Source organism: Sander lucioperca, chromosome 15 (assembly GCF_008315115.2).
Source record: "Sander lucioperca isolate FBNREF2018 chromosome 15, SLUC_FBN_1.2, whole genome shotgun sequence".
Lineage (NCBI taxonomy): Eukaryota > Metazoa > Chordata > Actinopteri > Perciformes > Percidae > Sander > Sander lucioperca.
In genome coordinates this window covers 13,053,501-13,080,797 of record NC_050187.1, presented here as the reverse complement: position 1 = coordinate 13,080,797, position 27,297 = coordinate 13,053,501, and the positions used below count along the sequence as shown (strand labels likewise).

The following is a 27,297-nucleotide window of genomic DNA, read 5'->3' as shown; positions in this document are numbered from 1 at the left end:
ACTTGCAAAACGTAATGAGCTAAATATTTGTTTTTCTCGATGATTCTGTTTTTGTGATCATTGGGAGCCGAAATCATAATCACGATTAAATTTCGATTAATTGCACAGCTCTACCTCCATACGACCACATGCTTCGTGTGATATCTTTGTTATTGTTCTTTTGCGCATGCGGTTCAGTTCAGGACTCTGAGCAGTTCACACTGGAATCTGATATGGGCCACATTTAAAAATGATATGAACAGCCAAACAAAGAAATTGGATCTGAGCAATAAGGCCGGCTACACACTGGATGCGTGGCGTGAGCGTGTCAGCTGTGTGGCGTGTTCGTTTTTATTTCAGCTCCCATGTTAACAGGTTAGAGCTTGCACACTGCCTGTGTGACACGCACGTCTCAGGCGCGGCCGAAAACGCGTTAATGCTAGAAATAGGACCGACGCCTATTTTTCACACGACACGCAAGCGTGTTGGAAGCGTTTCCAGGCAAAATAGAATGATGTTTATATGTCATTTTGACACAAATACATTTCATAAATGACATTTTGATGTTTGAAAGTCACTAGCTTTTGACATAAATGCAGATATAAATGTAATTTAAAAAAATAATAATAAATAATTATCGATTTTCAAATATTGCACCTGTCAATACAGAATTGTACAGAATACAATATTGACGGCCTATTTTGCCGTCAATAGTGCCGATGTTTAACATGAAGTATACTACTAATTGAGTGCAGTTTATCAGTGGGAAACATACATGTGTACAGACAAGGCTAGCAGCAGCAGCGTCAGACACGTTTCTGGTGTGCAGACATAGAAAACGCCACGCAGCAGCCACGCAACTGACACGCAACAGAAACGCCACGCTCACGCCACGCAGGCAGTGTGTAGCCGGCGTAAGTCCAAAATGAGCACTAAAGCTTGCACGTGAACCTAGCTTAAGTATGGTATTGTGGATGCTGCTCAGTGTTCGGCAGTTGTTCATTTGTAACAGTGCTGTACCGGTTTGCACTATTTCTTGGCCCGTCACTAAGGACTCTGGAGTTTCTGCTGGTTGTTTGGCAAAGTCACGGTAATGACAACATGGAAGGAAGTCACTGCTCTAAGCCAAGAAATGTATCAGTGAGCATACTGTATAGGTGCTGGTAGGGGAATTTTGTGACCTTTGGACAGAGACAGGCTTGCCGTTTCCCTCTGTTTCTAGCTTCCAGGCTAAGCTAAGCTAAGCTAACAGGCTGCTGGCTCTAGCTTCATATTTACCATATTTACAGACATGAGAGTGGTTTCGATCTTCTCATCTAACTCTTGGCAAGAAAGCGAGTAAGTATATTTGCAAAAATGTCAAACTAGTTTGGCCGATGTTAACAACACAGCAAATATGCTTAAAACTGGGTCACGGCTAACCTTCTACACTATAGTAAAATTCAATATCTGCTTCATCATAAGGAGCAAATGATTTGATCCTTGTCCTGATGATAGGAATCTTTGTCTTGTCTTGTCTAAATCTAAAAGTTCCAACACCAAGCACAGCTGATGACAGAGCTGGACTATCCTCAATTGAACTTTAAAAAAAAAAAAAAAAAAAAAAAGGTGTGTGGTGGCAGAGTATAATGTGTACTCTAAACTGGAGGCTTTGAATAGACTCTTTTGTGGACTGCAAATGAAACTCATATTCCCTTTGACAGACCACTGGAGCTTAGAATGAGAATCAGTCCATATCAGAATTGTGCTGCTTTTTGAGGTGCATGCCTCAGTAGCTGCCTTCATATCAGTACATCAGTGTTTATTTCTCACATTTGACCAATGTATATATTTCTTTATGTTGATACATTATTCTACTCTTAATGCAACTTCATTTTGCAGATCCAAACAATGCAGCAAAGAACAGCTGCCGGGCAAGCATGGATTGATTAATTAGGCACGCCACCCTCAGACGATTAAGAATGGATGTCGTTTTTTTCCAGTGTGTACATGTCACTGAAGAGGAAGGATCTCTTGATGGAGCTGTCGGGTCTCACAAAGATTACAGCTTTTTAGACAGGAGACCAGACAGCATTGCTTCTGGGTAGCTGGTTTGGCTGCACAGCTTCTGTTACCTTGTCTCTGGGGGCAAGGAGCACGGAAGACTGACAGAGGAGCAAAGTGAGAGACAGAAATAGAGATAACAGAGACGGGAAACCATGCCTTCTGTCTAAGTAACTGGCAATTTTCCCTATTGCTTTTCACACCATCAGCAGTGGGAAGGTGTAAAAACTTGGTTTCCTTGGCTGTTCCTCCGACTGGTGTCACATTACTTTGACTCAATGAGTCCCCTCTTTTAACTCAACTACACATTAGGGAGAACCCTGATGCAGACAGGAACAGAGGCCAAGCACTCATCCATGGATCGCTCTGGATTTAGTGATCAGGTGTATTGTCTGGCTCTTGGTAAACAAGAGAGGTGACAGATGCCAACGCCTGCCAGAACACCTGTCACAGTACCAACCTCGGCATCATTACTGAGGTGACAACTGCAATAGTAAACCAGGAATGTATTTAATTTTAAAGCATGACAGTGAGACCAAGTACCAGATATAAAGACTCCAAATGTGGCCATTTTAATGCTATTGTAAGTTCTACCTTGTTGCAATAGTATATGGATTATTCCTAACTGTGCTAATACAAGAGATTGGCTAGAAATGAAAACTACTAGTCTCAAGATAGCATATAATTAAACATATTCAAGCTTTTGAATCGCCTGGACATCCCCTCCACCTTTCAGCAGAGATGTGCCCTCCATCTAAATCCCCAATGTAATTATCCAGTGGCCCAGACTTACTATTCACAAGCCGGCACACAGGAAGTGGAACAAAAGGCACATTTCAATAATGCAGCTAAAGAATGTTTAACTACTTGACTCTGCAAGCTGACTATGTTGTCCTGACAAATGATGTGCATAGAAAACTCAATTGTCCTGTTCTAGTTTTAGATTCAGAACGCCACTGGGAACCAGCTGTGCCAAGTCAACCCCACACCATCTGTGGCGTGATGAGCCCCTACTGCACCCACTCCAGAATTCATACAGTGATTGGAAATGGCAGGTCTCTGACTGAAAAGCATTTTTTAAATGTCTGCTATTGACAGAATGGTGGTTGTTGTTTTTCAGGTAGTGATGGCCCTTCACTGTAAACAAAACCAACCTGAGACAAACCTATAAATATCAAATGGAGAACAGCAGTGGTCATTCCTTTAGGCCTTTTAGAACTGTTTGTCATTAAGTGGATGGATGAGTAAAGCAGAAACATTCTTTCTAAACACATAATACATGTTAGAAAAGGCTTGTTGAAAACTAAAAAAGACTATAGACTGTGTAGTAATAATTTGTGGAGTTAGACCGTTGAACTGTTTTTCACCATTTCTGTGTCCAGGATTTTTTGTGCTGCTAGCGTCTCAGAGCAGAGAATACTGCTTATTTTTGCACGATTTTGAAAAGCAATTGTATCTACTTGGTGATTTTTTTAATTATTCAAATTTGGCTTCACATTTTCTTCTGGTGTCACAGATTTAGAACACATTTATTCATGCTTTACCAGGACTTTAAGAGATCTCTGTGTCCAACCATTGTGGACCTGATGCACATATCAAAGTGACAAAAAGACCCAGTGCAAATGGTTGTAAGATGTGTAGGTTGAAGGTGTTATTATCCATCTGCTTGTCACTGGGTCTGTGGGAGGCAATGCATCTTTGAGGTATGATTAAGGTATGTCGGCTATGCCAGGGGGCTGGATGTAGCCTATTTTTCAGCCTAATAACTAAACTGAAGGTTTGCTGCATTGGGCAGAGAACAGCAGTTTGCCTGGCCCTTAAATGGAATTTGGTGCACAGGCAGAAGTGTGTGTACACAGACACACACACACACACACACACACACACACACACACACACACACACACACACACATAAAGCGAAAGACAGACACATTACATACATAATTCTGCTCTTAATTTCCCATTCAAATTGAGACTCTCTCTCATCTAGCAGCTGTCTTTGGGAAGTAATAATGGAAGCTGATATTTCAGATTAACTCGATGCCTTTTGGGTAATTTGCTGAGACCGCACAGTCAGATTCGATGGACTGCTTATTACATATTTTCTGTCTCAAAGAATCAAATTCACAGCAATACATTTGTATATTCAGACGTACTGGTGTGTGCCTTTCAATTGAGAAATCACATCATTTTTAAACTCAAAGATGAAAATTTGCAATGTGTCAAGAGTCTTCAATAAAAGTGTCAGCAAGTTTAAGAACACTCTGCAACTCCAAAAATGCAATTTAAATATCTTACATTTTTGGGAATTCGAAGAGCATAATAAAAGACGACATGTAAAGCCAAAATTTTATTAAAACCTACGTTTTACGCACATAATAATGAGAATTGCTGACCTGGAGATTCTGAAAATAGTATTAGTATAGTATTAGTAATAGTATTTACTTACTTTAGGCAGAGCATATGAATGAATATATTTGATAATTGTGCTGCTGTTCTGAGGTAAAGGCCTGCTTGACTTAATGCGTGCCTTTATATCAGTAGCTGTTCATTTCTTGTTTCGTGATGAACCAATGTTTAAGGTCATGCTCTGCTGCTATTCATTTCCAGTGAGTGCTTATTATGTCTTATTTTTCACACCCAAACGGATGCGCGAGATAAAGCTGTTTTCACACATACAGGCAATTTGCTTCTCGTTCCTCTGGCTACATTGTAAGTGTAATGTATGCGGAGTGGACGTTCCAACACTACGCTTCCACTATAATCAATGAATCTGGCTACACCGGGCACGAGAGCGGCGCAGAGTGGTGCATATGCTCGGCGGAGATCCGCTCTACAATCCTAAAAATCTTCTATTAATATTTTTTACGCGAGGTGTGTGCCCTTTCACACAGAAATGGATCATAAAGTGTCATTATTTCTTTTCAATTAAACTACCGATATACAGGAAACGACTTAATGACTGTGAATCAGCGTATTGGCAGTTTCATTTTGAGAGTTTCTGTATTTTATTTCTTGTTTCCCTCATCTGAGTCCTCTGATAACAGCTGACAGTAAATTGACGTTTTCACACTGCTGTGCCAGCTCCAAAAAACTGAAGAACAACAATCCCAAAAGCATTGGAGATTGGGGAACCACCCCACTCAACAACTTTTTGGGGGAGAGTCACCACCCCCCCTGGAAAAAATCCCAGTACACACACACACACACACTCAAAACCAGGTCTGGTCCCCCCACTCCATTACAGAGTAATATCTAACATTTTGAAAGGAGGATACCGTGCATAACGAGTACGTACTACTTAGGTACTTACTTACTATATCAGGACTTCTCAAAGTCCGGGCCAAGGTCAGCATCCAGACTGAAAGGCAAGTTAATCCAGACCCAGCCCATACTAATGAACACATTAGTGACGTTGAATATACAGTAGTGGTGTAACGGACCATAGTTGATCCGTGGTACGTACGGTCTAAATTTAAAGTCCAGGCTTTGAGATAATGATACTGAGCTCCTTGCCATTATTTATCTTTCAGAATACTCCACAGTACTTTGATCACACCTCTTTTACACAGACCAGAACTACAGTTAGTACAGTTACTTACACTTAAGTGGCAAAGATTTTTTGTTTTGGAATATAACCCCCAACCCTGCCAGGGATAGTACCTTGCTCTTCAGTGAGATTTGTGAGATGTGAGTTGTGTGCGTGCATGTGTGTCAGGGGTGCATTATTACCCACCTACAGCCAGCAGGGGTTGGTAGTGGTTGATGTTTTTGGTGGTAAGAGGTGGACACATGCGAAGGGCAAATGGTGGCAGCGGCAGACCAGACAGGAGGCCAGTCAGCAGGAACTTTAACTGGATATCTTGCTGGTTGGATGATGGAGGAGGAGCCTCACCAGCCATCAAGGTCTGACCTGGAGATAAAACCACAACATTTGCTACTAAATTAATGGAACAATTTAATAATCCTAAACACAGTCAATCTACCATGCTTAGCATTGCTACAACAACATGTGAGAAGTGTCCCATTAAATGCCCCCCTTGCTTTTAATTTTTCCTGCATCTTAACCCAGGGCATGGAATCTGCAATAAATCAATATTTATTTATTTAACTATTTCTTCAATTCTTTATGTACAAAAGTTCATATGCAATAAATCAACATTAGAACTATGGTTGGACGTCGGTTTACAAAATAACAGAGACAATTTATGAGATAAAAGCTCCAATTAGGAAAGTCCTATTAATATTGTATATCTGTTGATATACACATATTTAGTCAAGCTGATCCAATTTAGATAAGTCTAGAAGCAAAAAAATATGGCCTGCATTACAACGATACTTAAATGGTTCCCTATAATGTTTCATACGGTGTTCTATAGTATTTTGTATAATCTATAATAATAATATCTGTGTCAGAGTAGTTTGGCTCTGTAAATGGTTGGGGAGGAAGGTTGGGACAGGATTTAGACAGCTACTCCAAAGCAACCATCCATATGGATATCTCATTAAAACTGCTGCCAGCAGTTTATTTGTCTGTGACAGTATGTGGTTCACTTGCTTGCAAAAATGTGCATTAGGAATAGTTTACACCATCTCAACCGAGCACAATCAGATGTTTTTGAGAGCTGGCATACCTGGAGCACTATGTGTTACAATAAACAAAGATGCCAGAAGAAAAAAAAAAAAAATCAAACACAAGCAAATAAAGCAAAACGTAAGACACAAACTAACAAACAGCATCCCAAAGTAGCTCCTGCTACAACCACGGCTGAGGCTGCATATACACGAGACAGACACTGTGTCCTGATTTTGTACAGGTGTGAGTCATCCTACGTCGAGTGGCACAGTGTCATTTGTACCCTGACGAAGGCATTAGTCGGGACATGTTGGAACAAACCTAATCTTTTGTAGCTCGGAGAGAAGTGCGCGGTTATAAGAATTCTAGACATCTATTTGTAACAGAGCTCATTAGCACTCTTATGAATAAAACTCTGAGCTTGGCTTTACCAATCTAATCCTAAACTGTTCTTTGGCTGAAGTGGAAAAGCTAACACAATTTGACTGCAGCTGGAGGTAGCAGAAAACAACTAATATTCTTTGCTTCATTAAAGGCACTTGGGCAGTTTTAACGATCTGAAGGACTTAGTGGTGAGTTGAGACAATTAAGCCACAGATCCACGGTTTTACACAGTAGTATCTATATGCTCCCTCTACTTGAATGTCTAATAACGGGCAGTCCTAAAATGTAACACCAGTTTTTACCATAAATATAAGCTCTGTGCTCTTTAATATTGTCAAAGACATAAGCCTCACTCTATTATTTTTTTTTACTGAGGAATGGATTAGATGGCCATGCTTTTCACAATCAGAAAGTTAATGACTACATTGTATACGTTCTAGATGGGCAAACATCTCCTTTTGTGTATTTGCTGCAGAGCTATAGGGTACCTTCAGGGGTGCAAACGCCGTTTTAAGTTATAATCAGTACGGGTTGAAAAATTAATTTGCTTTTCATTTCTTGCACCATAATAGCCTTCTTCACATTGGAAATGCAGTCTCTGTCTCTCTAAATGAGCATCAGATGAGGTCAATTACAAAAAAAAACAATACATCAATAAAAAACAAAGCATACATGCATACAGCAGATTTACCATGTGCAGCCAATATGCAATAAAGACAAATATGGTTTTCTAGGTGGCAGCTCTTGCCTATAGCGATGATCAGTCTTCCGCTATCCGTCTAATGCCCTTCTTGTGTCAGCCAATCAGCATCAGATTTTAACAACAAGCTTGTTTTCACAAAGGTTTAGCAGGCCAGTGACATTCAATCATAAACTCCCTCATTACAGTTTTAGTCAGCAACTGTCAGACAGAGCTATTCCTTCAGGCAATAGCTAGCTCCAATCACTCTGTGTGTGTGTGTGTGTGTGTGTGTGTGTGTGTGTGTGTGTGTGTGTGTGTCTGCGTGCATGAGTTTGGGAGAGACAGGAAAATCCTCCCCCTTATGCCAGCATAACCACTACTGCTCCATCCCCCAGGGCCCTCCACTCACTGGCACTTTGACCATCACTGAATACAACTGACAAACACACACCAAAACAAAAAAGAACTAACGAAAAGAAAGGCTTGCGTCTCATTACTATTTTATACCCACATTCATCTTTTCAAATCAGCTCTGTTCTACATCAACAGTGAGGAGAGAGAGAGAGAGGGTAAGACTAGAGAGAGAGAGAGATGGAAACACATCCTAAAAAGGATGAGATGGTAAAGAGACAAAAGCGAGGAAGGGCCAAGCACTCACGGGACTCTCTGTGCAGAGCTGCTTAGGCTGGGGAATAACAATGGCCTGTGTAGTGCACAGAGGAGAAAGCAACAGTCCCACATAAAAGCAGAAAGGGAAGAGGTGGCCTGAGGCCACACAACTAACTGAGCTACAATAAATAATAAAAAAAATAAAAATAACAGGGCCTGATGCACACAAACACTCACACATACAGTTGTGGTCAAAAGTTTCCATACACTTGTAGAGAACATGTACTGTATGTCATGGCAGTCAAATCATTTCTACAACCCTTGTATTTCTGTGATGGAATCAAATACATTCATGCATTTGGGGTATTTTATAAATTTATCATGGGTCTTCTGAAAACGTTACAAATCTGCTGGGTCAATATACATACAGCAAAGCTAACAATTGGTTACATGGCCCTTGGCCATTTTCATCTCAATTAATTTTGGTAGCCCTCCACAAGCTTCTGGTTAAATCTTTGACCACTCCTCTTGACAGCGTCGATGCAGTTCAACTAAATTTGTTGGCTTTCTGACACAGACTTGTTTTTGCAGCACAATCCACATTCCATAGGGTTTAAGTGTGAACTTTGGGAAGGCCATTCTAAAACCTGAATTTTAGCCTGATTTAGACATTCCTTTACCACTTGTGTTTGGTGTGTTTAGGGTCATTGTCCTGTTGGAACACCCACCTGTGATCAAGACCAAACATTCTGGCTGATGATTTTAGGTTTTTCTAAAGAATTTGCAATTAAGCAATCCTCCTCCTTCATTATTCCATTTACTTTCTGTAAAGCATCAGTTTCACTGGCAGCAAAACAGACCCTGAGCTTAATACTACCATCACCATACTTGACAGTAGATGGTGTTCTTGGGGTAAAAGGTCTCGCCTTCTCTGCTCCGAATATATTTCTGGTCATTGTGGCGAAATAGCTAAATTTCGGTTTCATCTGACCACAGAACCTTCCTCCAAATAAACATTTATTTGTCCATGGAAACAGCAGCAATTCTCATTTGAGCCTTAAGGTGCCGCTTCTGGACTAAGGGCTTACTAAAAGACTGTAAAAAGAATGAGTCAGAGTGAGGCCAAAGCTACCATGGAGTGGCTCGCAAAGAACGGGGTGTCCAAGTCAAAGCCCTCACCGAAATCCCATAGAAAATCTGTGGAATGACTTCAATGTTGCTGTCAGTCAAGTCTCCTTTTAATGTATGAAATTAACACAACGTATTTAAACTTTGAAGAGGGGTGTATTCATTTTCTACCCACTATATGTGACATTTTTCTTTGGAAACACCAAACTTAGTAGCATTGTAGTCCCCAACATGTCTGTTTCTTGCTAGATGGTGTTGATAGTAATGTGTGCAGTCGTACCTATCATGCTGTTGAGAGAGAGATCCTGAATCCTTTTCTGGTTTGGACCCAGTGGAGATCCACAAAATGATAAGGGGGTGTAGAGCGGAGAAAGGCCCGAACTGACACAGATGGGGAGAGAGATGATTAATTAAATACATTTTGAAAGCACGGCTAACATCTGTTATTGAAACCAAGTGAATGTAGAGTGATACATGAATATTGCTTCTGTGAATAATGGATGTGATGCGCCTTTTAATAAATTACTGAAACAGAGGGAGACAGCATCATTCGTAGAGGATGACAGGTCTACTGATTTCTTGAATTGATTAGATGTTGCTAGAAAAAAAAAGAAGCTATGATTCCTAGAAAATGTATTTTCATGACTGCTGCAAATGGTTATGGAGCTTATACACTGAGCAGGTACAGCAGAGTGAAATGTTCCACTCTAAATAACTCTTTTTAATGTATTTCTACATGCTCGGCACACCGTGCTACCACCACGACACAGAGAGGATGTAGCGAGAATTATATTTCATGTCAGTATATCAAACCTGGGCCAAACAAACTTTATAGGATTTGTTTGGGAACACGCGAATGTTAAAACAATCGCAAGAAAGCATCTGATGATCAATTTAGTATAGTGCAAAAGACATTTTCCATCATTTCAATAGTCCTGAAATAGATAGCCCACCTGTCTGAATCTTCACAGCAAATCAATTCAAACAAGACTATTATAAGATAATTATCACAAAGCGGCATAAAGCTTGAAGCATGCCATTCCTCTTTAATTCAGTGCTGCAGATTTCTTTTGTTTTCCAAAAATAAATTCTGGTTTGGACACAGGAAGCCAACTTAAGAGAGAAATACAAAACGGTCTACTTGACAGCAGCAAGGGAGTGCTCTGTCAAAGGGAAGCAGGGCTCATCAACGATAGCTAAACTCTGTGCACTCCCTACCCGCGGCAGTCACTGAAGACTAAATTTAGGTCAGAGGATTATGTCATTTAAAGTCAGTTTAAGACACTTTACAAAGTATTCAAACTTTAACCATTACCCCTCCCTGCTATTTCAGCCACCTGCCCAGGGACTGCAGATGTTATTTTTACTAATTCTGGCATATTTATATGGTGTTTTTTATACAACAATGTTCATAAATATGCATGGTTCCTATCAAATATACCAATAAAATTAAATAAATAAAAAAGTAATGCAGCTTTGCAGAATTATGTGTGTGTGTGTGTGTGTGTCTGTGTGTGTGTATACCTTGGATTGCCGACAGCCTTGCTGGCTTGGGCTTTGAGCTCCCACAGCATGGCTCTGCCGTCGCTGACCATAAGCGCAGCGCTGTTTTCGTTGACGGGGCAGATAACCATGCGATATGGCCGCACTGTCTTGGTGACTCGGATGGCATCGCACTGAGAACGCAGGTCGTACATGAGCTCGTAGACATTCTGCTCGGGGTCTGAGGGAGAGGAGGAGGGATGGAGAAAGAAACAAGAGAAATGGAAGGAGATAAGGGTGTTCAAAAGGTAGGGAGAGACCGTATGAGAGGGTGGGGGAGTGGGAAAGAAACAACAATTGTGGGAGATAAAAACAAATGGCATGGAATCAGAGCAAATTGGTGAACACATGAATGGAAGGTCGACAGAAATAAGAATGAGAAAATGTGGAAGAAGACATTAAGTAGCGTTAACAATGAAAGGAATGGAAGCAGAAAGAAGAAAGGAAGTAGATAAGAGCGGGAGAAAGTGTGATTGAGAGACCGGCAAAGACCATTTTTGAGTAAGTGTGAGAGGAAAGTAGAGAGATATGAGGAATGATTTAAGGAGATAAGAAAAGGAGACAGAAGAAAGAAAAATGAGCAGCATGGAAGAGATAGCAAGGAGAGTAAGTGAGGGGGAGAGAGAGAGAGACAGAGAGACAGAGAGAGAGAGAGAGAGAGAGATATTCAGCGACAGTGGACTCCCATTGGCTTATAACACCAAACCAAAGATCAATGAGACTGCACACTTGAGCATAGAGAAAGGCTAGAGGCTCTGACTGCAGTGCAGTTTGGGGGACATCACAGGAGTGAGAGTGGTTTGTGAGTGAGTGTAGTACAGCTAGCATGTGCTGTATGTGTGTGTGCATGTCTCTGTGAAGGTGTTTCATACCTGCTGCTTCCTCTGGAGTGGTAGTGGTGCGACAAACTCGGAGGGTGATACACCCGTTCTCGTGGAGACAGTAGAGAGCGTCCCGCTGAGCGCAGGGAATCACCTAAACACCGAGAGCAGTCAGGGAGACGGGTGATGATGTGTGTGTTCATGACAAAGTTTGCCAACTGTCTTCTGAAGACTTCGTGTTGAATAGGTGGTACTTAACACAGCGTCAATGTGTAGGTGTGTCATTTTGTAATTTAGTACAAATGCACACACACAGAAAAAGCTAAGCTGAATCAAGCCATAGGCCCTTATGTCAGTCTGAAAAAGACCAAAGTAGTTCAATTCTATTTGTTACTCGTCACAGAGAGAGATACAATTAAGGCTGCAATTAACAAGTTTTCATTATTATATATACTAGTGCAGTGCTTGTTCAAAACATGCCTGTTTAGAACTTTAAGTAAACATTTGAATGCATGACTTTTGCGGTATTAGTTTTACTTCAGAAAAAAGCTTTTTGAGTAAGCCTAATTCTCCGTCCACTGACATAGGGAAGAAAGGGTGAAAAGTAAAGAAAGACAGTGTTTGCCTGGGCCCTGAAATCACCAAATCCACCCCCCTTAAAGGCATTTTAATAACATAACCACCGTGGTTTTAAAAAGGTATTAGGCGTCAGTAATGGTATTATAAAATTACACAATTTGAGTTGCAGTGGCACAATGGCAGAGTGGCGCTGTTTCTGTAGGCTATCCATTAAAACGTTGATGCATCCAGCAGGAAAAGTGAACTGCTGTTTATGCTTATAAAAGGTACAGTCGTGAAAAAATTAGGACACCCATGCTAAAGTTGACTAAAAAGAGGAATAAAAAAAATCATCTTTAGGAAATTGATCTTAATGCCTTAATTAAAAAAAAAGAGGAAAAATTCAATCTTTAAGGACACCAATTTTCTTTGTGAATGAATAATGTATCGTAAATAAATAAATGTGGTACTTTCCATCTCTCAATGCAAATCAAACCAGCTACTAGGCTAACTGAAATAAAACCATGCCAATCTCTAGTTATGGTGAAGGGTATGTGATGATGTGGGGCTATTTTAATTCCAAAGGCCAAGGGAACTTTATCATGATGCATAGTATCCTGGATCCATCAAATAACTGGCCTTTAAAAATAAACATCTGCCTGCCTCTATGGGAATTTAACATAGGGGTGTACTTACTTATGCCCCCTGTATTTTAAGGAAGAACATTTATTTATTTACGATACATTATTCATTCACAAAGAACATTGGTGTCCTTAAAGTTTGGATTTTTCCTAATTTTTTTAATTAAGGCAATAAGATCAATATCCTAAAGATGATTTTTGTATTCCTCTTTTTAGTCAACTTTAGCATGGGTGTCCTAATTTGTTCACATGACTGTATGTTGAACAATAGTACAAAGTGATAGTAGTACAAAGAGATTCAATTTACAATAAGAAATTGACACATTTTCAAACTGGAGAAGTTGGAACTGGGGAATGATTTTGCTTGAAAAGTTTTTAATCCATTGTCAAAAAAGCTGTCAATTAATTTTCTGTTAATCAACTAATCGCTTAAGTGTTTTAGCTCTGGGTAGAATAAAAACAATATTAAGTCACCGAAGCACACGTGATAATGAATGTATTCAGGCTCAATGCACTCTCAATGGATGAAACAACCAAAAGGCATCCATTTTGAGATGCTTGTACAAGATCGATTGTACTAAGCAACATCCTTAAGGTGAAAAAACCTTACTGTTATCTAGTTGTTGTTTTTTTTTACATTTTGCATCTACGGTTATGTTATCCTAGTCTTTTGTATATTTAAACTCTTTGTAGCTACACTCTTCCAACTTTGTTTTGCAACTGCTGCACAGCAATTTCCCTTGGAATAAATCAAGTTTTATCTTATGTTTTCTTATATTTTCCAATTTTAAACAGAGGAACAGATTTTGGAGCATCTTCTTTGTTGTTATTTTTCAACTAATCATTTTAAACCCAGACCCCCCACCCCACTGACAGCATTATATGTACAGCTACTGAACATGTACCCGATAAATGGGCAACGCTGTGTACATTGTGTTTGTGCTTAGTCTGACAGCGTGTAGTATAGATGTGTCTATATTGCCTTGGCTCTTGAAGATTCTACACTCCGGCCTAGACATTTGCTGAAGCTGTCTCATCGGTCATGCAAATTGGCTGTGTGACAAGCACTTTATAATACTTAGAGAAGGGAGGCATTGGCCGGACAGAGCCTGGGCAGCTGAGTAATACCCCCTCTACTCCTGCTCGGTGATTTTACTTACTCCTCGACTACAAAGGCTTGTTCTCCACCTTTGTACTGTTTAACCATTGATACATTTATTAAAACAAGATCACTGACAACCCAAAATAAGTATGATTTATGGCAGTACCGGTACAATAAAATATAGCACAGAACACAATTTCATGCGCACAGAAGACTGGGCGGACTGTAGTGATAAACTAGGGAACAGTAAGTTGGTCCATGCATACAGGCATATAATTCAAGGTTATATATTTCAAAGGGCATATTATGGCTCAAATAGAGTAGAACCTCCACTGGGAAAACCATGAGATCAACTCAGTGAAATGACCAGCTCACCACAATGGTCATTTTTTCACAGACAGACAAAGAGTTGGGAGTGAAAGCAGAGTGAACGGAGTGAAGAGACATATTCTGTTCCATTACTGGCTCCGCAGCCGTGACAAATCCTCTATCTAATACCCCCACAGCATTCATCAATTTCCAATTAGAAATCCAGACTACAAAAGAAAGGAATTGAAACCTAAAGGTCAGCGGGGCTGCTGAATGTGACGAAAAGAAAGGAACGAGGAGTCAGACAAAATGTAGGCTGGTGAGATTTTTTTGCTGTAGCTAAAGAGTGCACGGCGCTGCTGTGCAGTCGTCAGACCTTGATGAGGTGAGCATTCAGAGGGAGGAAGAAAAGTAGAGAACTTTATCATTCACGTCAGGGGGAATTGGCTTCCTGGAAGAATCATCCATATAAAAAAAAGGTAGAGCCCTTCGAGTAATGCAATAAAAGTAGAAACTGTGCACCAGGTTCATTTGAGGGGAGGGAAAGATGGTGATGTAGGAATCGTGTTAGAGGGAGACAGCACAGCCATTCTTCATTTATCTCACACAGACCAACTAAGATGTCAGTGCAAACATTTTGCAGTTGATGTCTTTGCATGTAACTTCCAAAAGCACAGCAGGAATGTCTCCCCAACGACTACCAACCTATTTGAAAAAGGGCTGAGAGACACCTTCTTTCCACCAAAAACTAGGTCAACCCTTTTTAGGCCTACGATTTCCACAATCTTTGATTCCATCAAGCTTTGCCGAGATCCTCATCGCACACATTTTGCTGTACATGCAACTCACCTGAATGAAGGGCACCCCGGAACGCTCGATGGCCACCACACCCACCGTCTGGCTGAGCTCCAGGTCCAGGATGAGGATCTCTCTGGGATAAAGCAGCAGCATGTGGTTCCTCTTGGATGGCAGGTAGGACAGCTGCAGACAGTCGTTCAACGTCACCGCCTCCGCACTACATCGCCACAAAGCAGAGGGAGGACAGGAATGCACACAAAGGAGAAAAAAGAAATACGTTTGGTGTCAGGTTATTTTAACTGGAAAAACTTGGCATGTACTCGTAATATGGTCAAATAACAGCCTAAAGCACATCTATCTATTTATTGATAGATTAATTAATTTATTCCTACATTTGGCCACTGTTTTGCATACTTGTTTTAATCTCAATATACTGCACACAGGACATGTTTGAAGAGGCAAAACGTATATTTCAATGACTAGAAATGAAGGTCTAGATAACAGGATGAATTCAGAGTCTTATTCAGCAGACACATGATACAGTATAGTCTCGCATTGCCAGACCTTACTCTGCTTTAATAACACATGCATATGAAATATGTAAATACATCAATGTGATAAAGGATGAGAAAGTTTGAAAACAAGTTTTAAAAAAACTCTAATTTCTAAGATCAACTTGATCTTTATTCATGTTTTCCCATACAGACGGCTGAATAAATAAGTTATTACTGTTGTGGCCTCTGTGAGTCAGGCAAATGAGGGAGAACTTAAAAGTGAATTTGATCTAATGATGAGAGGCTGATGAATTAAGCAGGTGTTGGCAGCGTCAGACAAAAACCCCTTCCATTAGTTTGAGTGTCCTAAAAAAATGTGAAACTAAGTCTGTTGGCTGAAACTTCTTTCATGCATATGAAAATGTATTACAAACACTGTTATCCATGGAGGCAGCCAGGTTTGATCTCTCCACACGACAACAAAGCAGTCACAAATACTTAGCAGTTCAATCAGCAAGGAACAGAGAGCGGATTTTCACAGGATTTATGAGCAGGTCCATGGCAATAACTCATTCCTACAGCTTCATTCCTCTAGGTCACCATGAGATCAAATAAAGGCGAGACAAACTTTATAACACAATGGAGATCATTATCATCTTGGGGAAAGCACAACAGATAAAATTGACTCAATAGGGGGACCTTTAGGAGTTGCTGAGCTAAATCACACTGTTAACCAGCTTACTGAAGTCAGGCGAGGCAGCGATAGGGGCTGAAATGGCTGAGCCACCAAAGGCAGAACATCAGAAAGAAACAGTGAAAGAGACGTCTGTGTCACAGATGCGAAAAAACATTGCTTCAAAGAGAAGGAGGAAAAACAGAAAAAGAGGAGAAAAAGTCCTGTAACCCCAAACCCTCGCAAAATATTTGGCTGTACAATTACCAAAACATCACACACTCCTCACATCTCTCTTTGCTGTGATTAAGGCATGACGTTTGCAGCAGTGTGTGGATTACCTACATTATATTGCTATGTGCACACATAAGTGTGAGTTGTGAGAGTTGTGCAAGGAGGCAACCTTAGAGGACTGAGGCTCCGAAAGAACTCCCCGCCTTCCATTGTTTAATCATGTTGAATAAACCTAATGACCCAGAGGACATTCAAATCAAATACAGTGTTAATACATTATGTAGTCACTTCAGCTTGAGCATCTGATGTCTAGACAATACAGAATAAACTCACACAACATGATACTGGCAGGCAGTGGTGCATAAATCGTAACTTTGGCTTGGATTTGTACACGGGCACCACATGTGTCCATCATTTTTATAACTGAGGCTGATAACTGAAGAAAAGATTAAACTAGCCTTCTAAACTCTCATAAATGTCAAAAACAGACAAAAAAACCTTCTCAAACACAACAACTCCCTCAGCAACCCAGGACAAGCCCTGATTAGTCATAACACCTAAACAGGATATTCTGTTTTATGATTCTCAGTTATTGATGTATGATCCAAACTTTTTTACAGATGGGAGTTACATTTTCTTTTCTTTTCTATACTTTGCAAATAAAGAAAGACTTCACTTTTCCAAATTCACAGTATTAACGTGTTTTTCAGTATGTACAAAATACAATTATCACAGAAACTTGTTTTATATAGATCATATTGACATCGGTAAATATCGGCCATAACAGCAATGTTAATATTGGTTATCGGTATCGTCCATAAATATCCTATCTGTGCATCCAGAGCAACCAGAACCTCCGAGCTAGCAAGCTAATGTTACACACTGAAAATTTGGATCGTGCAAAAAGGCAAGCCTGCTTGGTTTGTTCAGGGAATGATTGTAAAGATTTACAGAGAATATGTTTACGGCATTTACTCTCTAAGTGGAACGTTTTGGAACCTACTGGGGATTTGCTATGGATAAAAAACACACGGCGATACACTGGTAAGAGCAAATTACGTTTAACCATGTATCCAGCTAATTTAAATAGCTCACGTTACTGTATTGTGCAGTTAATTTGATTTAATATTGTATGTGGCGTTTTCTTTAGCTGGGTGCAAATGTTCCAGAGACAGCATCTTTGCAACCGGAGCTTAGCGCCACCCAAGACGATTGTGATTGGTTTAAAGAAATGAAAACAACCTGGAGGTTTTTTTTCTCCTATCTCAGAACGTATGTGTGGAGGAGCCATACCTTACTCCACAGCACCGTGGAGATAGGTCTGGCAAGCGAGGCTAGTGCATACCTAGTATTTATATATTACCTCTAGAGCCCGACCGATATTATCGGCCGATATTAGGCATTTTCCAAACTATCGTGTTTTTTTTTAAATATTCATTCATCACAATCATTTATAATGACAAATGACAAGTGATTCTGACAATTGAATATTAAAAAAATAAAATAAAAACAGATGAAACACCCTTCAACTAGAGCTTAGATCGGCCCAAAAAATCAAGCCCGAACCTACCCGAGCCCGAGCACGTTGTGTCCGAGCCCGGCCCGGCCCGAAACATTAACTGTAATTATGAGCCCGAGCCCGATTTAAACCCGACAATTTTTTAATACGTGGGCCGTTATAACTGACGTTCTCAACTACAATTCAGAGTTGTTTGAACTGCAGAAATCTGTTTAGAATAATACAACAAGGACTAAGCATGTAAACTGCGCTGTTTGTTTAGAATGGAACGGATCGCAAGTGGATCCGAGTGAAGAAACGTAAAAAAAAAAAAAGAAACAATGATGAACAACATATTGTTGTCACTGCCCACGACTTGTTTAAACTGCTTCCATACCTCCGACTTTCCTCCACACTTGCTCAAAGTTAACTCTCCTGTTTTTCTTTTTTTCTTTACATCTTCAAGCTCCCGGTGTGATGCGTGCGAGAGGAGGAGACCCCGCGCATGACACGTGCTGCATTTTGTAACTGCAGCCTAACTTTTGTACACATTTGTTACTTTTATATAGCCTATATATATATATATTTATAATATTTCTGATTATGGCATAGCTATCTCCCCACCCAAATAGGATAATAAGGTAATGGATAAAAAAAATTAAAAAAAAATTGCTTGATCAAGGGTCCGGCCCAGGCGCGGTCCGGCCCAGGCCCGGCCCGGCCCGAGGATGTGGCGGAAAATAACGGCCCGAGCCCGACCCGAGGTCCGGTCGGGCTCGGGTCGGGCTCGGGCTTGGGCCGAGAATCTAAACTCTACCTTCAACCATGTTCTGAGTGTTGGCGTTGCATAGTTTGTCCCCCAGAGGGCGCTCTACAACGTCCCTGTTGGCAACACTCTTTTGATTTTTTGTTGTTATTGTCTTTTTGTTCAAAGGACTTTAAGTTTCATATCTTAAGTTTGTATTTTTATACATTTTATTTATCAGAACTTTAATATATTTTGATGTTCCTCTGTTCTGTTGTGACAATAAAACAAACTATTATTTTTAAACTGCATTATCATTAGGGTTGGGTACCTACGCAAACGGTAGTATTTGGACCGGATTAGAACGAAAATTTCGGTTCCTCATTTCGGTTCCGACTGAAATATTTTCCCTCTGTCGCTTTTTCTTTCTCCCTTTTCTGCTGAGTGGCGCACGTGCCCGCTCGCGGTGTGAAGCGCGTGTCCGCACTATTCTTCAACATGCACTCTACTATCACTGCTGATAGACGGCTTTTTGTACACGCTCCGAAACAGACGTAAAAATATCACACTTTCTCTGTAGTCTACCGTTAGCTAGCTATCGTAAATGTAGGCTGCTTTTAAAATGCCATATTTTCCCTCTGGGCTCACCAAAACGGACGTAAAAGCATATTAAGCATTCACTGACTGTACGTGATCACTAGTAAACATGTTACACTTGCTCTGCTAGTCTATCGTTCAGGACAAGACCCTGTAGCCTGGTGGTGGGGGAAGCGGGACAGCCTCCCCAAATTGTCTGCCCTTTCAAACTCATACCTGTGTGTACAGGCCTCTTGGACACCATCTGAGAGAGTTTTCTCCTGTGCAGGACATGCCATAAGTCAGGAGAGGTGTCTTATCTTGCCAGAGAAGGCAAATATGGTCATTTTTCTGCAAAAGAACTGCTAAAGTTTGAAGCTGGTTGGCATACCAACTCAACAACATTTACAGTGTAACTGTTATTTGTTAAATTATTGTAGTTATGTGTTAGGTGACTTAGGTTTACTTATTATATATTTCAGTACTTTAAAACGTTAATATATTGTTAAATTTAAATCATTTTCAATAAAAATAAAAAAACTCCATAAAAGAGCCTTTCTTTGATGTCATTTTTCAGTTTTTCAACAATCGGTTAGGAATCGGAATCGTTTTAAAAGTACCGGTTCGGCATCAGAATCGTAAAAATCCAAACGATACCCAACCCTAATTATCATATTATTTTAGTACTAAAAATAACTACAACTAACTACAAATAACTAATGTTAGGGAAATCTGTTTATGTTTTGTTACGCATTTCTGGATTTTTTTTTTTTAAATATATATCGGCCGATATATCGGCTTATTGGATTTTTAAATCATCAAATATTTGTATCGGTATCGGCCTTAAAAATCCTTTATCGGTCGGGCTCTAATTACCTCAACCTGCTTTATAATGAAAAAAGACATGGACATCTCACTTTTTACAATATATAAAATGTATATTATATTTCTGCTGAAAAATAAATAAATGAGTGTGTCCATGTGTGTTTGTGTATGGACAACAGGCATGCTTGTCTAGAAAGCTGATGTCTATTATTGTGATAAAGGGACCAAATCCGTGCTGGCTAACAACTAGATTAATGGATGCCTGATGAGACACTAACGTGCATGATATAGTACTGTATTCAACATGTTTCTGATAACAGTCCGGGAGAGCAGAGTCTTGTTTAAATCCCCCATCTATCAACCACAGGCAGACAGAGCCAGAGAGGAGAGATACTGTAACACTGATAAACACCAAACACTGACCCACAGACAAAAGGTAAATACAGCATTGCTGGTAAATACAGCATTTTCCAGAGCAACGCGTGAAAGGTGAAGGAAGAATGTGTCACATGAATACACAAAGACTGAAACTGACACGACAAGAGAGAGAATAAAGAAAAGTAAGATTAATGGAGTGTTTGTAAAGGCCTGGGTGCTGCTGCTATAAATAAGCATGTTCGACAGTCGCAACCGCTCAGGCAGGAAGCTGCCAGCACATCAAAAAGCCTTTTGTCCCTGATCGGCCACAACTAAAACAAACAAAAGTATTTACTTACACGATTCACAAAGTTTGTCACTTAATGGTATAAAAATGAGGTAAGTCACTACTTCTTGTGAGTTGGGGTATTAAAAGGATATGGAGTCACAATTGCCTTGATTTATCACCAGACCTACACTTAATTGATATGACCTCAAAAAAGCTTAAATTTAAACTTGGTCAAATTATTCTCAAATCATGACGGTTGATAGTTGGAAAAAGAAAAAAAAGATCAGGCACAAAATGGAAACATGATCCAAAATCCATTATTATTCTCCCGTGTCGGAGCCTGTTATCTCATCCTCTTACAGGAACATCATTTCAGATAGATCCCTCTATCAACAGACACACTGTCACAATTCACTTTCAACATGTCAGTTAACTTGCTGAAAAGGGGAGAGGAGCAACACAAGTCACAGAAAGCGAAAAGAACTGTATCATTTGGCATTTCAACAAACCAAGATGCAGACTGGCTGACTCAACCTGTTGAGAGCTTTTTCCAAAAAATGGCACGGTATTGGGCTACCTTTTTATTTTGTATTTCACTATCTATCGGAAGTAAACTTTGGTTATTCAAATAAGAGCAGCAGAGGACGTGACATAATTAACTCATGCTGACAGGGGAAGAATCACTACAGGTCAAAGACGCATACATACACTTTGTAGCTGAAGATGTCCTAAGCCTGGCAGAGCCTGACAGATTTTAAAAATGCTTTTAAATATGCAATCAATTTATTAAAACATTACAACTTACGTGGGCTTTTCATTGGTGATGAGCACTTTGACCTTGTTGAGGGCCTTCTTGGCGCCAGTAGGGACCGGGGCAGCGGCGGGAGCAGGCTTGGTGTGGGCGGGGCTTGCATGGGGGCTGGCGATGTAGACCTTTTTGCCAGCGCTGCCAGGTGGTTTGGAGTGGGAAAAGTCTGTGATAAAGACTATTCCTTCACTGGTCAACACTGCCAAGAAAGATTTAAAAAAAAAAAAATGCTTGTCACAGCTCTCAGTATTGTGCTTTGCATCGTCACATGAACAAATATCAATTTCCATTTATCTCTGCTTTATTCAAAACAACTGATGTTACCAATAGTCAAGTTTATTTCATCCATAAAAATGGAAATGACAGTGCTTATACCTGCCTTAATGCCTATATAAAATACATACCAGGGCATACATACAATACAATAAATACAATATACAATACAATGCAGAAATACAGTACAGAAATTATAAAGATGTACATTTAAAGTGCTTGTTGTGCTGTCTAATAGTCTGAGGTATAAAAGAGAGAGCATACCGCTTAGTTAGTGTCACAGGAGGCCTTAGCCTTCCACTATGTTCCATAACCCTGTCAGTCAAATTACCATGAAGAGGGTGACCCAGGTCCCTTGTTATTTTCTGTGTCATTTTTGCCTGACGGTCGTCATATACTTGGTCCACTGTATTTAACTGTCCCACCATTTTTCCAGCCCTTTTAGTCACTCTATCAATCCTGGCCTTCTCGGTTATCCCAGCATTCCCACCCCAACCCACCACACAGTAACTCCAAACACTACATATCACTGACATAAAAAACATTCTCCCCACATCAGTATTCACCTTAAAAGGACTGCAACTTCCTCATACAGTATACACGTGGACTTCATTTTTTCATCAATAAGTCACCATGATGTGACCATGTTAGCCTATCATTAAAAACAATGCCCAAATACTTCACATCACTCTTTCTATTATTATCTACCAACGGTTTGCATAACTGAATGCAATGCATCTTTCTAGAGGTGGCGCAGTCTCTCTGATATGTGTGAGCTCGATGAATCATAAATATAAGACCTCCAGCTAAAATATAAAGACATGACGTGTATATGTGGGCTAGAAAATGAAAAAGTGAACCAGTGAATAAACTAAATCTGAGTCAGATTGTTTTGGACAGTGAGTTGTTCACCTACATGCCATGTTGGAGGGGTCAAAGGGGTCAAAAGAAAAGGAGAGGATGTTCTCAGCATAGCTCTTCTTCCACAGCTTGGTGCCTGTGTCTCCGTTCCACAGAACGATGTAGTTGGGAGGGTGGATGGCTAACAGCAGATCACGAGACGCATCCTGATTCCATAACCACTCCATGTCTGGTAGAGAAAGAGGCACAGTGAGACAGAGAGGAGAATGTGGGAATGACGAGCATGGAGGCGTAGTAAGAGAAAAGACAGAGAATGATGGCAAGAGCATCTTAATGAAAACAAATGTCTCCTTGGCAGTGCTGCCAGTAGGGCTGCCACCTCTTAGTCGATTAGTCGACTAATCGGTCGTTTTGGTCTTAGTCGACTAAGATTTCTTTAGTTGATGAGTCATTTTTTATGCTTATTCATGCTTAATTACTCATTTCCAAGAAACTTATGAGCACATTTCTGGTAAACACAAGATTTAAAGTGGTGCTTTTGCAGAATTAATTGTGGAGAAACTCAGTTTTACAGATGGTTCATTAACTACATTTATATTGTGCTTTTCTAGTCTTAACCACCTCTCAAAGAGCACAGCTCTGTCGATTACATCAACTAATCGATTAATCGACAAAATCATATAAGTGTTAGTCGACTAAGAATTTCTTTAGTCGAGGACAGCCCTAGCTGCCAGGGTAATATCCACTTCCTGCACAGAAGTGATGGACAAAGAATCAATCCAAGTTTCTATAAGATCTCTTACCCTGAATAGGTTTGGAGTGCTCCTGGATCTCACAATGGACAGTGCCGCTGACCACATCCCACACTATGATCTTCCCTGAGGCATCTCCAGAAGCCAGCCGCAGACAGTAGGGAGAGCTCACGTTGTGGTAGTAGTTTTCCCTGGACCATTTCACCTACCAAACACAAAACATGTACATGAGTGTCTGGAAGTCCCTATGGAAACATTGCGGGGCTTCCACATTTTGCCATCTGAAATAGACGATGATGAATTTGCCTACACAACGGATACAACAATCTTCTCCTTAACCGTAGATCTACCTAGAAGAGGTATTGTTCTGTATTAGTGCGTTTGACAGTCCATATAATTTAGGGCAGACAGATACAGAAAACTGAAGAAAAAAATGCAGACCCTATAGAAAACACACGAGATTGAAATGCAGCCAATGCAGGCTCTATACTTAAAAAGACAAATGACTGTATGAACAAGTTGGTGTTTAAATAATTGATTATGTCTGTGTATTTGTTCCTGAATAGACATGCTCTTTAATTTGGCTACTTCTTTTTTTTAATTCAGCAAGCTTTTTTGTGTCGGGCTGGGTGGTGAGGAATAACCCGTGGTGCTTTACAAGATTAAAGTGTTCTTTGGAGTGAGGAATGAGAGTCTCGGATTGAGCCCAGACACTGATAATCACCGTAGAATTTATTGCCCATTATTTACCCTTCTATAAAACACACACACACACACACACACACACACACACGCACAAAAGGACGATCCATCAACACAGGAGCAACCTTTATCAGTGTTGCTTTACACAGTGAAGCCGAGCTGGATGTGTCTGCCAGAGAGTGACGAAAACAACTGAACTCAAGGGTACACAATGCTAACATTAATACTGGTATTAACAGCAGGTATGTATTGTATTGTTTGTATTTGAAAGGGAAAGCACACATTCTGCAAGAAGCTGGCCTATATGTAAAAGACATACAGGATGACATACAGTGCAATGGAGATATATAAAGATATATAAAGCTTACAAAACATACTTCACTTACATTTATGCTGACTTTAAGTGCAACAGGTAAGATGCATGTTTCTGTTTTCAAGAATCAGGTATTCAATGAACAGTTTGGGAAAGACGGAAATAGTAGTCAATGATATTAGTCAATATCATTTCAATTGATTAATTGTTCCAACCATTTAAAATTTTTTTTGCTGTTTCCACGTTCTCAAATTGGTAGATTTGCTTTTCTTGTTTCTTTGAGAGTCAATCAAATTCCTTTGGGCTTTTGATGGTTAGACATCACTTGGGCTGTGGGGAATTGTGATGGGCATTTTTCACAAGTTGTTGACATTTAGTAGACTAAATGGTTAATATTTTAATTCAGAAAAAAAACCAAAAGCATAATCGAAAATGAAAACAATCGTTAGCGATAGTCACAGCCCTACTATGAAGATACAAACAATTTAACAGATGGAAGAAAGTTTACGGAGGAAACTCACCTTGACCACATTAGCTTTGTGCCTCTCCAACACCTGGATAGTCTGAGACGTCTTTGGATCGATGATGAGAATACTGGAGTGACATCCCTGAGCTATCAGCCCCTGCCATCCCCTACAGCCAGAGAGAGTCACAGATAAAGAGGAAAGTGAATTATGAAGCAGGTGTGAGGGAGCTGAACGTTCTTTCCACTATAGAATAAAAAGAGATGGTTTGTTAGTCACGTGGGACATTGAGCCAAGTGCACGAGACCACTCAATGTCTACTTGTATCGTCACCTTTCAGTGTGCATCAGGGTTATTATCCTATTATAGTCAAATTAAATCGAAACATTTAAAATAAAGACTGATTGAAATAATTGAAACTATTATAACCTTGGTGTATGCACACAACATCTGTATATGTGGATGCTGGACCGCATCCAGGCTGCACAAAAAATCACAACTCAATTCCATATCAAATTTTGACACTTTTACATAAACTGTAAACCTGTTTTTGCACACAAAGACTTTCAATTAATGAGTCCCTCAGTGCATCAGCAGATTCAACTCACATCTGAAAAAAAGTGTGTGACTGTAAACCAAAACAGGAGAATAATAACAGGAAAAATGAAAGAGCAGCTGCAGGTGAAGACTACACCATTTACAACAAAAATAATGACTTATTTACAATATGATTCACATGTTGTCTACCTGCCTGAGGTAAATAAGATCCAAACGATTTACACTGAAAGTGTTTTTGTTTTTTTTAAAGATAACCAATGCAGTGAGAATTCTTAGCATTGCAAAATGAACATATTAATCATTGCCAGCTTCATGTGGACTATGTGGAATTAAACTTGGTGCAAAGGTAATATTTCTGGACGTTGCAGGCAATGCAATAAATTAAAGGAAGTAACACTGCAGTCACGGTCTGTGTTGGATTACCATGGGAAGATAAGAAATGCATCAGGCCCAGCAAACTGTCACATCACATCACATCACATGACACAAGACACACTAACGTTACATATCTCTGTTTGTTGAGAGAAACAGCTTCACTGTCAGCATCATACATAACTGCCATTTTTCAGGCAGCAACGAAAGGGAACAATATAATGAAACACATACAACGTAATTAGCAGTTTTTTCGAGCGTATTGAACAAATGAACCAGCTACAATATGATGCTAACGGAAGAGATGCAGTAACGTTACTCACCAATCTACAGCGGTTTTATTCTGCAAATTAAGAGTGCCAGTCAACGTCCGAGCCGCGAGTTTGATGTTGACAGTGTATGGAATCATTATTGTTGGTCAGTATTTATGCTACATTAACATTTGTTGACCAAAAGCTGCTACAACTTCTTAGCTTCTGTCCTTCGGCTCTGTTGAGAATCCTAACAGGAAGCAAAACAGTGTTTCTAAATGAAAACGCCGTGTGGGAACAAATCCCAGTGTTACAGGGTTCCACGAATGGCGCCTCACATCTGTCAGTGCGGAACCAAAATGTTATTTTAATTAATAAATTCTTTCAAAATGTCAAATGTTTTTATTGAGAAAAATGTAATTGTTATTGTCGCATTCTATATTGATGTGTACTTAATTTTTTTATTTATTTTTTTACATCCAATAGTGTCATAACAGTCAAGCCACTGTAAAAGTGAAAAATGAGAATTTCGATATTTTTTCTGTGCTTGATTTGTGAATATAGATTTTTGTAAGGGTTAAGATGGTACATATCTAGTAAGAACTGGGAAATGTTATTGTTTCATCTTTAACCAATGTTTGATTTAAAGCCACCAATTAAATCCAAAATATAACTACATAAAATATGCCAAATACTCTGCTTGTTTTTCAAATATTGTACAAGCCATTTAATTCTAAAAGTACAGTTTGATGTCTTTAAATCTAGGACCTCAAAAACCCATTTATAGGTGGACTGCACTGCAGCGCGAAAGTCTGTCACTGAGTCGCTGAGTGAGTGAGTGAGTGATGAAGTTACACCATTGGTCAGAGTGTGTGATGACGTGGGTGATGGTGTTTCTCCATTGGCCTAACCCTAACCCTAACCCAGGGCTGAGCTCCTCCAACTACACCCGTTACTGTAAGTGCAATAAAAACTTTGCGAGTAAAACATCAATACTTTATTGTACACCTGTTCAACAAGCATAAACATGTAAATATGCGGAAAAGTGATATTGCATTCTGTTCTGTCCGCAGTCTGT

General features: G+C 39.9%; 1 protein-coding gene across 1 annotated transcript in view; it reads right to left on the bottom strand.

The window, feature by feature from the left end:
* The window catches only part of wdr11 (WD repeat domain 11), a 58,280-nt gene extending 31,753 nt beyond the window's left edge, over positions 1-26,527 (bottom strand). Inside the window, exons 1-10 of the mRNA XM_031284114.2 lie at positions 26,292-26,527; positions 25,096-25,207; positions 23,611-23,764; positions 22,863-23,036; positions 21,671-21,872; positions 15,226-15,391; positions 11,818-11,920; positions 10,928-11,126; positions 9,684-9,784; positions 5,761-5,937 (exon numbers count right to left, since the gene is read on the bottom strand). Of these exons, the coding sequence (XP_031139974.1) occupies positions 5,761-5,937; positions 9,684-9,784; positions 10,928-11,126; positions 11,818-11,920; positions 15,226-15,391; positions 21,671-21,872; positions 22,863-23,036; positions 23,611-23,764; positions 25,096-25,207; positions 26,292-26,377 (1,474 nt within the window). The 5' untranslated portion in view covers positions 26,378-26,527. The remainder of the gene's footprint in view (positions 1-5,760; positions 5,938-9,683; positions 9,785-10,927; positions 11,127-11,817; positions 11,921-15,225; positions 15,392-21,670; positions 21,873-22,862; positions 23,037-23,610; positions 23,765-25,095; positions 25,208-26,291) is intronic.
* Positions 26,528-27,297: the final 770 nt, after the last annotated feature.